Genomic DNA, 13761 nt, shown 5'->3' on the forward strand with positions numbered 1-13761 from the left:
TGGGTTAAAGTCAGGGCTCTGGCTGAGCCACTCAAGGACATTTATAGAGTTGTCCCTAAGCCACTCCTGTGTGGTCTTGGCTGTGTACTTGGATCCTCGCCATTCCGCACATCTAATGCGCCTCTCCACATTGGCCAGCAGATGCAGGTTGACGTCTCACTGCCACAGCCAAAGATCATGGTGTCTCCTCCATGCCCCACAGGTATGACAAAAAGGCACTCCAGGCGACTTGCTCACTTTTCCTCCCTCCAGAGCTGTGTCTCCCCCAGATGGCTTCCGTACCAATCACCCCAGCCGGGTGCAGGTTCCATTACCTCCAAAGGCTCCTGGACCCTTAAAATCTACTAACCACCCAGCTATAAGGGACTCTACGCTGTCTATTGCTTACTATTTAGATCTTCCACAAATATTACTCTCCCGCTCTCACTCTAGACACCGGTCAACATCTTCTTCGAACTCTAAATGTTTGCACCCTCTCAGTAAAACCCCTCCTAACTAGTGGTGCCATAGTCGACAACTCCTCACGAAAAAGGATTTTCGCACTCTCATTTCAGAAGTAAAGGATGCCTTCAAAGCTGAATTGGTAGTGGTTAGAGAAGATGTTCATAATGTAGGTAGGCCTTCGTCTTAATCAACTTGAGGAAGATCACAATGCCTCCAGAACAGCTATATGACATCTCCAAGATCAGACTTCCTTTCAAGAACTCTTTGTGCGGGAGTTACAAAGACACGTGGAGGACCTCGACAATAGAGGGAGACGGCATAATATCAGAGTGAGAGGGGATCCCTGAATCACAGGGAGATGAAGATGTACCTGCTTTATTACAACACATCTTCAATACTATCTTAGAACACCCGCCGAATCAAACCATTAAGATGGATAGAGCTCACCAGGCCCTACGTCCAAAGACTTTGGGGGTGCCCCACGGGATATTATATGCTACATTAATGACTTTGGGCTGAAGGGGAAAAAAAAAAAAATGGCCAGAGCTCGTTTTCCCTGTCACCTTGATTTCCAAGGACCCCAGGTGTTCATTTTTCAGGATTTATCATTGATCCACCCTACAAAATTGAAGAGCATTAAAACTTTTGCTGGAACTGCTTTATTATCAGATAATACCTTACAGATGTACCTTTCCCTCCAGTTTAACAGCACATAAAAATGGGAAATCAACAGTCTTACGATCCAATGAAGATCCTCAGGAGTTCTGCACCTAGATTTACATCCTCCAGCCTTGCCGAATTGAAAGACTCCTGCCCCGATTCCACCAACCTGGACCACGGTTGAAACCCACAAAAGAAGTCTGAGGCCACCTGCACATAAGCGCTGACTGCCGTCTTTATAGATGTTCTGTTACTAACCATGCCAAATGATGAAGTTTGAACTTTTTCTTCCCTCTTACCATTTCAGTTTTCTCCTAAGGCTACCTTCACACTAGCGTTTGTTTAAATCCGGCGAGCAATTCTGTCGCCGGAACTGCCCGCGGATCCAGAAAAACGTGTGAAAACGGATACATTTGAATCTTGATCAGGATTTTGATCACAATTGGAAAAAACTGATCCGCCATTTATGGACTTCAACTTTCTTTATCACATTTTTCAGGTTTAACATTGCAAAAGCCGGATCCGACATTAATGCAAGTCAATGGGAAAAAGGCCGGATCCGGCGTTCAGTCAAAGTGTTCCGGGTTTTTGGCCGAAGGTAAAAATACAACATGCTCGGTTTTCTGAAAAGCCTGATCAGTCAAAAAGACTGAACTGAAGACATCCCTGATGCATCCTGAAGGATTGCTCTCCATTCAGAATGCATTGATAAACTGATCAGTTCTTTTCCGATTTGAGCCCCTAGGACGGAACTCCGCGCCGGAAAAAAAAAAAACGCTAGTGTGAGAAGTACCCTTAGAGTTATTTATTTGCTTTTATTTCCCAGAGCCTTGCAAGTTGCACTTTTGGTTCGAATTCTACTTTCCATGGTTAATGCCACATCTCCCCTAGGAACCCATTCTATATTTTTCAGTTCATCATTCTTTGGCTGTATTTCTCATTTTTGGGGTTTTGCTCCTGCAATAGAGCTCTATGAACATACTGGCTTATTCTCCGTTTTGATCTTATTGTTGCTGTATTTTATCCCCAAGGAAGGAGAACACAAAACACTTGTGGGGGCGTGGCGGTGGTCCGATTTTTAAACAGGTTCATCTTTCCGGTTGGTCTTTGCACAATATTTATTTACCACTTGACGATTCAATTTATGGACTGTACTTTCCAATCATTTATTTCGAAAGGAGTCACGCTGCCTCACATAGGCTGTGACTTCTGAGTAATGGTAAGGATATGGCAGTTTTGTTCCAATGCAGCCGAACACCTAAGTTTTCACCAGAAGATAGTTCTCACCACAGAACGACCCCTTCTGTGGATATTAGAGGTTGGAGCACATAGTGAAGTTCCGCCAATTTACCAGATAACAATAGGTTTTATTATACTCACAAAGGTATAAAATCAACAGGCATTTGTGCAAACATAAAATCGTCCTTGTTCACAGAACCGCCCATGTTTTGATTTTTGCCATCATGCTTTAATCAAGCCATATATCATTATGACTATCAACAATTTTGTACCCTTCTCCAGATCTCTGCCTCCACACAATCCTGTCTCTGAGCTCTACAAGCAGTTCTCCTCCTTGTGTCTTGCTTTTTGCTCCGATATGCATTGTCAGCTGTGGCACCTTATATAGACGGAGGTGTGTTTTTTCAAATCATATCAAATCAACTGAATTTACTTTACCACAGGTGGACTCCAATCAAGATGTAGAAACATCTCAATGATGATCAAGAGAAATAGAAGGCCCCCAGAACTAAATGTCAAGTGTCATAACAAAGGTTCTGAATGCTTATGTCAATGCAAAAGTTTAGTTTTTCCTTTTTTATAAATTTGCTAACATTTCTAAAATTCTGTTTTCATTTTTTCATCAAACTGAAGGAGGAAAATGTAATTTTATTTTAATGTTAGCACAAGGTCGCAGCTGAACAAAATGTGAAAAAAGTGAAAGGGTCTGAAGACTTTCCGAAAGCATTGTATGTCTATATGTAAGTGCAAGGACAAAGATTTAGTCATTTGCAATGAAATAATGAAAAAACATTTACATGGCTCACTGTGTGCATGCAATCAGTTTTCCACTTTTAAAGGGGGTTTCCACTCTATAGATATTGATGACCTAGCCTTTAGGGCAGGTCGTCAATATCAGATCGTGGGTGTCTGACTTCTGGCACCATAGACAACACAGTTAAAGGAGCCAGAAGTAGCTCCATCCATTGTGCAGAGGCCATGCCAGCGTACGGCGGTTCAGCTACCAATCACTTGAATGGCAGCTGAACTGCAGTACACCGGTACAGCCACTACACAGTGGGTGCAGCCTTCTGCTCCCAGATCCGTGCACGGTTTTATTTCCAGCACCTGCTGAAAACAGTTGACTATGGGGGTGCCAGAGGTTAATCAGATGCACATGAACCAAAAACTGACAGAAAGATAATCTTTACTCTGTTTATGAATATTGAAGAAATATGACCCAGTATAGCTCAAGCCATTGTTTCTACATGTAGCTGAACTATATTGAAGATCAATATTTGGTTTTCCACCATAGAGAGTGATGGCAAATCACTAGGATACGCCATCAGTTTCTAATCTGTGGTGGTCTGACCCCCATTGATCCTCAGAATTTATGGGGTGCAGTGTGGCCCCTCTTAATTTTATCCTAAACAGTTGTGCCAGTCATCCTCTGCCATTCATTCACTTGATTAGGTTTGTGCTGTAGTTCCCTCTAAAGCAGGTAGCCAGAAACGAGGCTGTAAAGGGGAAAATGCCAAAGGGTCCTTGGTCCTCGTTCTTATGATCAATGGTGACCAATCAGAATGCTATGGCATATTGTACCAATACCTTTATGGTTTTACAGGTTTTGTCATGGAAAACCTTTATGGCAAATCCAAGTGACCATAATCACTGGACTGTCTCCATAAACGAAGAGAGTGTCTGTACACGTGCATTGACTTTTCCACCATAAATAAGGGGTGGGGACCCTTGTTCATGGGATTGAGGGGAGGGTCCAAGCTGTTAGATCAAACATTTATCACGTATCAGAAATATTAATGTGGCATAAAGTTTTTTTTTATGGAAAAACACCTTTTATACTGTACTGCAGGGAAGAATGTGATCAAATTTTTTAAGTGTTTTGCCTTGCAAATGAAATGGGAAAAACAACCAAATTATTGAGATTGGTCTTAAAATCTCATTTAACTGAGAAATGTGAACAGCAAACATAGCGAATCAATCAAAACTGGTCGCATTTCCAAGTACAAAACTAGCTGCCCTCACTAGAACATAACAAGCCCACCTTGGTTAAGTACAGGAAAAACACATACTGTAAAATTCCAACTACATTGATTTGCATTATTTCTCTCCATGATAGCATGGTTATTTAGAAAAGTCAATTATGAGGCAAAAGACTCCATTATCAACATTATGCTGTAAGCGCGTTTTCACAAACTGTTTACAGTTTTCACAGTACAAAGGTAAAAAATAATGTACGAGTCCCTGTTAATGAGTTTACCTCCATTGAGCCCGTTTTCCGAGCTCTTGTAAGGGGCGACTTCCTGTGAATGCTGATTGTCTCTGAGGGCAGTGGTGACATCAATATGGATCTGTCCACCTCATCTTTACCTTTAACCTTGGATAAGTCTTCCATACTGCCTTGATCTGTCTTTTTGTCTTCATTCTATGGGAAAGAGAAACACACAGGACAGATTTACTAATCCTGTCTAATATTTAGACGGTGTAAACTTAGGCAAAGAAGCGCCAAATTTATCACAGTGGCTCAAGCTGTATGATAAATCTGATGCACCTTGCTAGACATGCCAATCAATTTTGTCCAACTTTATACACCTATTGCTTGGCTTCCTATGTGCCAAAATTGGGTCTCAGGAACACCTGACCCTTTGTACACTTGATGTATTTTTTAAGATATGCAACTCCCATTGCATGGAGGTGTGGTCTACAGACTCCAGGTCTGAATAACTGCTGTGTGCAGCACACGGGTTAGGCCTCTTTCACACTTGCGTTGTTGGGATCCGGCATGCACTTCCGTTGCCTGGAGGTGCCTGCCGGATCCGGAAAAACGCAAGTGTACTGAAAGCATTTGAAGACGGAACCGTCTTCCAAATGCTTTCAGTGTTACTATGGCAAGCCAGACGCTATTAAAGTCCTGGTTGCCATAGTAGGAGCGGGGAGCGGTATACTTACAGTCCGTGCGGCTCCCGGGGCGCTCCAGAATGACGTCAGAGCGCCCCATGCGCATGGATGACGTGATCCATGCGATCACGTGATCCATGCGCTTGGGTCGCCCTGACGTCACTCTGGAGCGCCCGGGGAGCCGCACGGACGGTAAGTACACTGCTCCCCCGCTCCCCGCTACACTTACCATGGCTGTCAGGACTTTAGCGTCCCGGCAGCCATGGTAACCACTCTGAAAAAGCTAAATGTCGGCTCAGGCAATGCGCCGAAACGACGTTTAGCTTAAGGCCGGATCCGGATCAATGCCTTCCAATGGGCATTAATTCCGGATCCGGCCTTGCGGCAAGGTGTTCCGGATTTTTGGCCGGAGCAAAAAAGCGCAGCATGCTGCGGTATTTTCTCCGGCCAACAAACGTTCCGTACCGGAACTGAAGACATCCTGATGCATCCTGAACGGATTACTCTCCATTCAGAATGCATTAGGATAATCCTGATCAGGATTCTTCCGGCATAGAGCCCCGACGACGGAACTCTATGCCGGAAGACAATAACGCAGGTGTGAAAGAGCCCTTACATGTCTGCACATGTCTTGGCTTGAAAATGGTTGAAGTATTGCCCTATTGATGATGAGATAATTAAATATTGGAATTTTAAGGGAATTAAATCTACAATGCTTTGCATTCTTCTATTAAAGATAGGAACCTCAAGACAGGGCATGCTGCTTCTTTCTTCCATGCTTCTTTTTCACAAGTGCTGCTTCCCATTGACATGAATGGGAGGCTGTTTTGAGCCGTTTTTAAGAGACGATTTTGAAGCAGAAAACTCCAAAATCAGAACCAAAAAAAACTCTGTGTGAACTGGTCCATAGGGTAAACCATGTCAGGAAACCAACAAACAAATTCGGCAGATAGTGGAAAAATCAACGCTAAAACTTTATTTTTACTATACCATTAAAAGTTAAGTCAGATCAATGTCCGCAGTGTTAAAAATCATGTGCCAACAAGATAAAAACAAAGCGGTATACAAGGCAACGTACAGAAAACTCAGTCCATGAAACTGACTTGAATAACCTAGTCAGATAAACATTGCTTCATCTCTGCGGCAAGGTGAAAAACTGAACAGTCTTAGGGCTCTTGCACATGGCCATAGACGTTTCTGGTGGGTCAGAGTATGGGATGCTTACCCTACAATTCCCTGAATAATAATACACCTTAATGACCTCCTAATACAGAATAATCACCCTGACAAGGGTCGCACAGTCCGGAACCTGTCCCTGTTATCAGGCTCTGGATGTCCCTACTCAGGGAAATTATGTCAATTCCCAAGCAAGGAAATATTGATGCGCTTTAGTCCCTACATGTTTCATGTGTAGATGGCCTCCAGAATTGTCAGTGGACAAGGGGTAAAAAGTGAGGCTGGTTAAGACGCTGTGTCTTCAGAGCCACTGGTTAAGCCCGACTCCAATTCTCATGTACCGCAATGATATCTGCCAGTCAGCACATATTTCTGTAGGTTATAGGCAGTGACTGCAGCATACCCCCCAAGTCACTGCCGGAATCACCGTTGACATCAGTACTAAGCACAAGCAATTGTAAATACAGTGATGGAGTTACTGTAATAACCACAATAAAAATAATTATTCTACCACTAGTCCTATTTACCTATCACATGGATGTGTTCTGTGCTCAGACCCAGCACAGGTATGTCATGTAACACCTCTGCTTACTGAATGTCAGGGATTATATGATATGATGAGTGTCACATGACTGATGCCATATTTCAGTTAGGTCATGAATACATTACACAGGACTGATACATGGGAATTACCATTCTACTGCATATAGGGGTCAACCACCCGATATAAGAAAGGTATGCACGTAGAATTTTTAAAACATGTATATTAGGATTTTTTTTATTTCCTATTATATAAACAAAGAAATAAAATTACTAAAAACTGGGAGAGTTGCCAACTGCCAACATGACCAGACAAGTCTAAGATCTGCTCCGGCTCCCGACTAACATCCTGCGTCACCCTGGTACAAATCCTCCAGCCACCATAGATTGGTCAATGTATACCAGAAGGAGGAAAACATGGAGACAATAAATGAGCCCGAGGAAAGCTCAAGCAGCGGAAGAGCGGCTGAAAGAATTCGCCAGGCAAGAGGCCCAACATGGCGCCGCTGCAGCCGCATCGCCACGTGCATCACATACTCGAGGGCAATCAGAACAGAAGCCTCTGACAGAGGACACAGCAGAACAAAGAGTTTACATTGAAAGAAGCCTATTAACTTGTGGCTGCTATAACATCACTTACAGGCAAAATAGAAAAGGTGAGAGTAGACCTGGGGCTCCTGCATCATGATGTCCAGCAACTGAGAGAGAGGGTCCGCCATAATGAGGAACAGGTCTCGGCTCTAGAAGACTTTACGAGACCTCTAAAACAGCAAGAGTTCAAGACAGAAGGCTCGGTGGTTTTATGGAGACAAAAATGCGACGACCTGGAAAACAGGGCCAGATGAAATAATGTTCGGATCCTGGGCATGCCGGAAAGAGCGGAAGGCTCAGACCCAGCCACGTTTCTAGAACAGTGGTTTAAGTCAACGTTTCCTGATGCGGTCTTCTCTATAGCCTATGCGGTGGAGATAGCCCACTGTGTTCCTACCCGACCACCACTCCAAGGAGCTCCTCCTAGACCCCTCCTGGCACGAATACTCAATTGGAAGGACAGAGATCTCATCCTTACCCATGCGAGAAATAAACAAACCATCACACTTGGCAATGCAAACATATTGCTATTCCTAGATTTTTCAGCAGAATTGCAGAAGAAAGACGCTTGAGGGAACTTAATTTGCAATACTCCATGGAGTACCCTGCACGCCTAAGAGTGGTGGATGGCGGGAAGTCGCTATTCTTCACCAATCCACGTGAGGCAGACGAATAGATATCCAAGCGACCAAGAAGATCACCCCATTCATGAGGGATACCAAAGCCTCAGAGTTGACTTCACCTCTTTTCTCCAAGAGGACTCGTTAAACGACATACATGTTGAACTTCATAATATGCGAATGGGTCTGCTGGTATAGTAATCTGTCTGCAACCTTACCCAATTAAGAGTTAAGTGACACTGTTCATAGCAATAGTTAATATTACAGTTTCTAAACACTAGCACTAGTATGGGAGATCGGTCAGACACCTGCATATGTATCACACCATATTGTACTATACAGGTCCCAGACCACACGGCTACTAAGGAAGTTATTGCAACTTATATACAGTACTCACGGTATTGTTTTTTTCTGTTATGTTATATGTTGATTTCTTTTGATAAGGTATGGTACAACAATAATAGGTATGGGAAACACAGAACACATTTGCTGACGAAGTGGAATATGTATTAAATTGCCTGGGCACTTTAAGGGATAATTATCCTGCAGTTAGCATAAAGAAGCGATCATGGCCGTCCTAGAAGTAATGTCCTGGAATGTGAGAGGTCTGGGAGGCCCTAGGAAAAGGATAGCAGTATTCACTCATATTCGCAAATATAACTCCCATATTCTTGGATTACAAGAGACACATTTAACAGTAGATACAGGAGGGAAGATTAGGAAACCCCGGGTACAATGGGCTGAAAATTAATATGGGAACTCATATTCCAGAGGGGTGTCATTGTTAATACATCGCGCTATTAGATGGGAAGTACAACAAATGGTGATAGACCCTGATGGGAAATATATTTTAGTCTTTGGACACATTAATTGTATTCCATATATAGTGATAAACATATATAACCCTCCACCTGCTAACATTTCTATTCTACAAGCAGCAGCAGGGTTTACAGCACAATATCCTAATGCCAGAATGATATGTCTGGGAGATTTCAACATGGTGATGAATGATCGCTGGACAGATTTCAGAACCCGACTTGTGGGAATGGCCAGAAGTTGTCCAACACCATCTTAGCAAGGTTGAAATGGGATGGGTAGATATGTGGTGGGAGAGATATCCCGAACAAGAAGAGTACTCATGCTTCACCCCATCAAGGGGAGCGCTATCAAGGATAGATTATATACTAGGCACAAAAACTACATATCTAGACCTGGTCGATATCCAGTATGGACCACAAGGAATGTCGGATCATGCACCAGTAATAGCTAAACTATCGTTGCCTGATGTAGTGAGGCAGAGTAATAAGATGCGCATTCATCACTTTTGGTCAACTTTAATATCAAATAATGATAGTATCTAAGCCCAACTTAATATGTTCTTGGAAATACATGATGATGGGACAGATGAATTGTTGGTACTGGAGACGTTGAAAGCTTATTTGTGAGGGTGCCTTAAATCTTCTATATCTTATGTTAAAAAAGCTATGCAGCGCGAAGAGGAAGAGCTGAGTGGCCAATGTAAAGAGGCAAAGAGCCGCTATACTTCTAACCCCACAGGGGATAACAGGAAGGATTGGATGCAGAAAGGAAAGGAAGGAAATACATGATATATTTTAAAGTGAAAAGTGACCGTTAACTGTTCTTTTTTAAACAGCAAACATTTTAAACTCAGTAATAAAGCAGGCAAAATACTAGCTCAAGTAGTACGTAGGAATACGGCAGCACCGTCGGTACTGCGCATAGAAACTGCAGAAGGAGCTCTGGTGGAGAAGGCTAAAGGCATAATAAATAGATTCAAAGAATTCTACCAAGACTTATATAACTCCCATGATACAGTACACTAACCTTGAACTAGATAGATATCTTCAGGAAGTAACATGTCCGCATCTAAGCGACCAGGGTAGAGTACTTCTAGACGAAGAGATAACACTAGAGGAAGTAAAACTGCCCATAAAAGGGTTAAACTTGGGAAAATCCCCTGGTCCAGACGGCATCCCGCTGGAGGTGTACTCTAAATATATAGACATTATGGGACCGCAATTACACAAAATGTATAAAGCATCATTAAAACATGGTCGCTTTCCAGACTCATTGTTTGATGCATCAATAGTGATTACAAAATACTTACCAAGATTTTAGCTACTAGACTGAATAAAGTGATAACTTCTATAGTACATGAGGACCAGACTGGTTTTATCCCAGGCAGGTCTACGTCTAGCAATATCAGAAGAGCACAAGTTATAGCACAAATAGGAGTGGAAGAACATAAACGATGGTCTCTAGCCTCATTAGATACAGCCAAGGTGTTCGATTCTAGTAGACATACTAAAAAGTTTTGGGTTCGGTCAGGTATTTATTCAATAGATCCATATAATATACAGGAATCCTAAAGCCAATATATTGGTTAATGGATTACATTCACCAGCGTTTCAACTGAACAGGGGAACAAGGCAGGGCAGCCCCCTCTCACCCCTCCTATTTGCAGTGGCAATAGAACATCTTGCTCTTAAAATTCATCAGGACCCAATATTTTAGGGAATAGCGATGGGAGGAAGAGAGGACAGAATAGGACTATATGCTGATGACTTAATACTGTACATGGATGATGTAGAGAAATCTTTGGTCTAAATCTGCCGTTTTGTCTATATCCTTTTGCCCAAAGGTTTATATTTATTAGAACATGCATGTACACCCATCCCACGTAGTTTTTTTGACCGCTTGCATGCCCTGATAACGGCCTTTATATGGTGAAAGGAAAGGCGGAAACTAGCTTTGGGCACGATGCAGAGAACGTGGAAGCAGGGGGGGTGCGGCTCTGCATGACTTTCACTTATATTTTTTGGCTGGACAGTTGAGGTACTTGACAACTTGGGTGTCACCGGCTGAGCTACCAAACTCAGAATATTATTTAAAATACCACCTGCATCTCAATACAATGTTGCCAGTACTGGAAAATATAAAATCATTCCCCAAATAAGCCCTACAAGTACATAGATTAGCACATAAGGGTTGGAATGCTGCGAAATTCCAAAACTATAAGGATTTTGCAGATGTCATTCCATTGTGGGATAATCCAATTTTAAAATTACCTGGGAGATTCAAGCGTATTGTTTACCATTCTTTGATATTTAAAGAGTTAAAAAAACAAGCAAGTATTTACTGCAAACCCACCGCGACCAACTTCTTGCTTAGGTGCGAAACTGATCATCCTACCCCCTTAAACTTGGGATACCGACAGGACAGTACCTCAGACTGAGGCATATTGGCTTGAGCGGGAATAACTGCTTGAACAGGAATTTCTCAGTTAAGTTGCAGACTTATGGGTACGTTTTCAAGAACGAGGTTACCCTGATAGGTAACCGAGGAAAGCATTCCAGAAGGCCAGGAGACAAAAAGGGTCAAATCTGAAGTTAACTAACATACCATCGGATTAATAGGAACATATGATGTGGCGTCTAAGCAGATTAGGATGATTGTTTCCCAACACTGGGACATTTTGCTCATGGACTCAGATCTATGGGAGGTAGTTGGGAAGAGACCACTGATCACTTACAGGCGAGGCAGAAGCCTAAGGCTCAATTCACACCTGAGCGTTCTGAAAGGAGCGCTCTGTATGCGCGATTGTACGGACGTTTACAAGCGCGCATACAGAGACAAGTGTGCACACAGTGTCGCGCGTTCCCGAAAGTCTATGTACGGGAACGCGCGACAAGCGCCCAAAAAAACGCTCCTGTACTTGTGTGAGCGTCGGGCGTTTTACAGCGCGATCGTACGCGCTGTAAAACGCCCAGGTGAGAACCATTCCCATAGGGAAGCATTGGTTTCTCCTTGTTGAGCGTTTTACAGCGCGTAGGAACGCGCTGTAAAACGCTCAGGTGTGAATTGAGCCTAAGGGACTCCCTGGTACACAGCCACAATTTACTACAGAAATCTCCAAGACCTGGTTAAAAAGATTGGTGAAACAATGTTTTCGATGCAGCCGATGTTGAGTTTGCAATAACATCCAAACAGGCAAGGTATTCACAAGTTCAGAGTACATACCAGATACATAATTATGTAAACTGCAGGTAAGTTACAAGGCCCCATGTATTTCATAACATTTGGTAAAGCTTGTCATGAATTTCGTTGATGGGTGGATGAACATTTAGGTGACATTCTCAATAAAAAGAATACAGCAGTGGCAAGACCCATTAAAGACCTACATCAAGGAAACAGTAATTAAATTAATGGGAACAGAGGCGGATTGGAGGCCCCTGAGGGGAGGAAATAGGGATAGGAAGAATCTCCAGAGGGAAACCTGGTGGAGCTTTGAATTAAAGACGCCCAGCCCAAAAAGACTTAACAGCTCAATTTTGCATGCTTTCTGCAATATACTTCTCTCCCCAGTCTATATCCCATATTCTGTTTTTATTTTAGACTAGATGGGACTCCCCCATACATTTTAAATTGCACATGATATTTTACGGACCTCTCCTCTTTTTAAAGTAAGGTTAACGAGAGATCTTTCACGTTTTATTATTTTAGCCCAGATCACTAAATTGTGATAGGCTACATATTTGTTGGCTGGAACTAGGCACTTCTGGTCACTGTCAGCCGACTATCATTATCCTGTGAGTAGCGGTTCTGCTACTAAATGTCCACCACATGCTACATTGTGTATAAATCTGTTAGTGGGAATACCCATACGCTGTAACGTACATCATTCATAGTCCGTTACCTAGTAACCAAGATGCTGCTTCATCCCCTTGCCGCACCATGTCCCCACCTCTTACATTGTGGGTAACAGGTATGATGTCGGGAGGCATGCGCAGTAACTGCCTATAACATACAGGGCTAAGCGCTGACTGCCAGATATCACTGCAGCACTTCATACTTGGAGCCCCCGTCATACTCAGTGGCTCTGGACACATATGAAGTCATTTATCAAACTGGTGTAAAGTAGAACTGGCTTAGAACCAATCAGATTCCACCTTTTATCTTCCAAAGGAGCTGTCAAAATGAAAGGTCGAATCTGATTGTTTGCTACGGGCAACTAAGGCAATTCTACCTTACACAAGTTTAATAAATGACCCCACCAGTGTATTAAACAGCTGCACTCCTTACCCCTTGTCCTCTGACTATTTTGGGCGCTATCTACAGATGAAAAGTATAGGGACTTAAGCACATCAATAGTTCCTTGCTGGGGTATTGACAGCATTTCCTCGAGTAGGGGCGTCCAGGGACAGGTTCTGGATGGGGACCGTCCTTGTATTAAGAGGTCATTAGGGTGTAATAGGCTCGTCAGAGAATTCTAGAGCAAGCATCCCATACCCTGGCCCAGCCATATACAGTACATCAGCATACAGGAATCTTCAACTCAGGAATAACAATTGATTCATCGATATCGGTAAGACTGGTCCGTTTTTCACCTTGGCACAGAGATGACGCAATGTTTATGTGACTAGGTTAGGCTACTTTCACACTAGCATTTTTGCTGGATCCAGCAGGGTTCAGCAAAAACGCTTCCGTTACTGATAATACAACCATCTGCATCCGTTATGAACGGATCTGGCTGTATTATCTTTAACACAGCCAAGACGGATCCGTTATGAACTCT

The 13761-nt window shown here is 42.9% G+C and overlaps 1 protein-coding gene across 12 annotated transcripts in view; it reads right to left on the reverse strand.

Moving 5' to 3' along the window:
• PPIP5K1 (diphosphoinositol pentakisphosphate kinase 1) overlaps positions 1 to 13761 on the reverse strand; it is a 276308-nt gene that overhangs the window by 105157 nt on the left and 157390 nt on the right. For all 12 annotated transcript variants that reach the window (XR_005775595.1, XM_040414088.1, XM_040414089.1 and 9 more), the window contains exon 24: positions 4601 to 4765. Coding sequence is in view for 11 of the 12 variants with exons in the window: in XM_040414088.1 (XP_040270022.1) it covers positions 4601 to 4765 (165 nt within the window). In the remaining variant the exon portion in view is untranslated. The remainder of the gene's footprint in view (positions 1 to 4600; positions 4766 to 13761) is intronic.

The sequence above is a fragment of the Bufo bufo genome, chromosome 1, assembly GCF_905171765.1.
Source record: "Bufo bufo chromosome 1, aBufBuf1.1, whole genome shotgun sequence".
Lineage (NCBI taxonomy): Eukaryota > Metazoa > Chordata > Amphibia > Anura > Bufonidae > Bufo > Bufo bufo.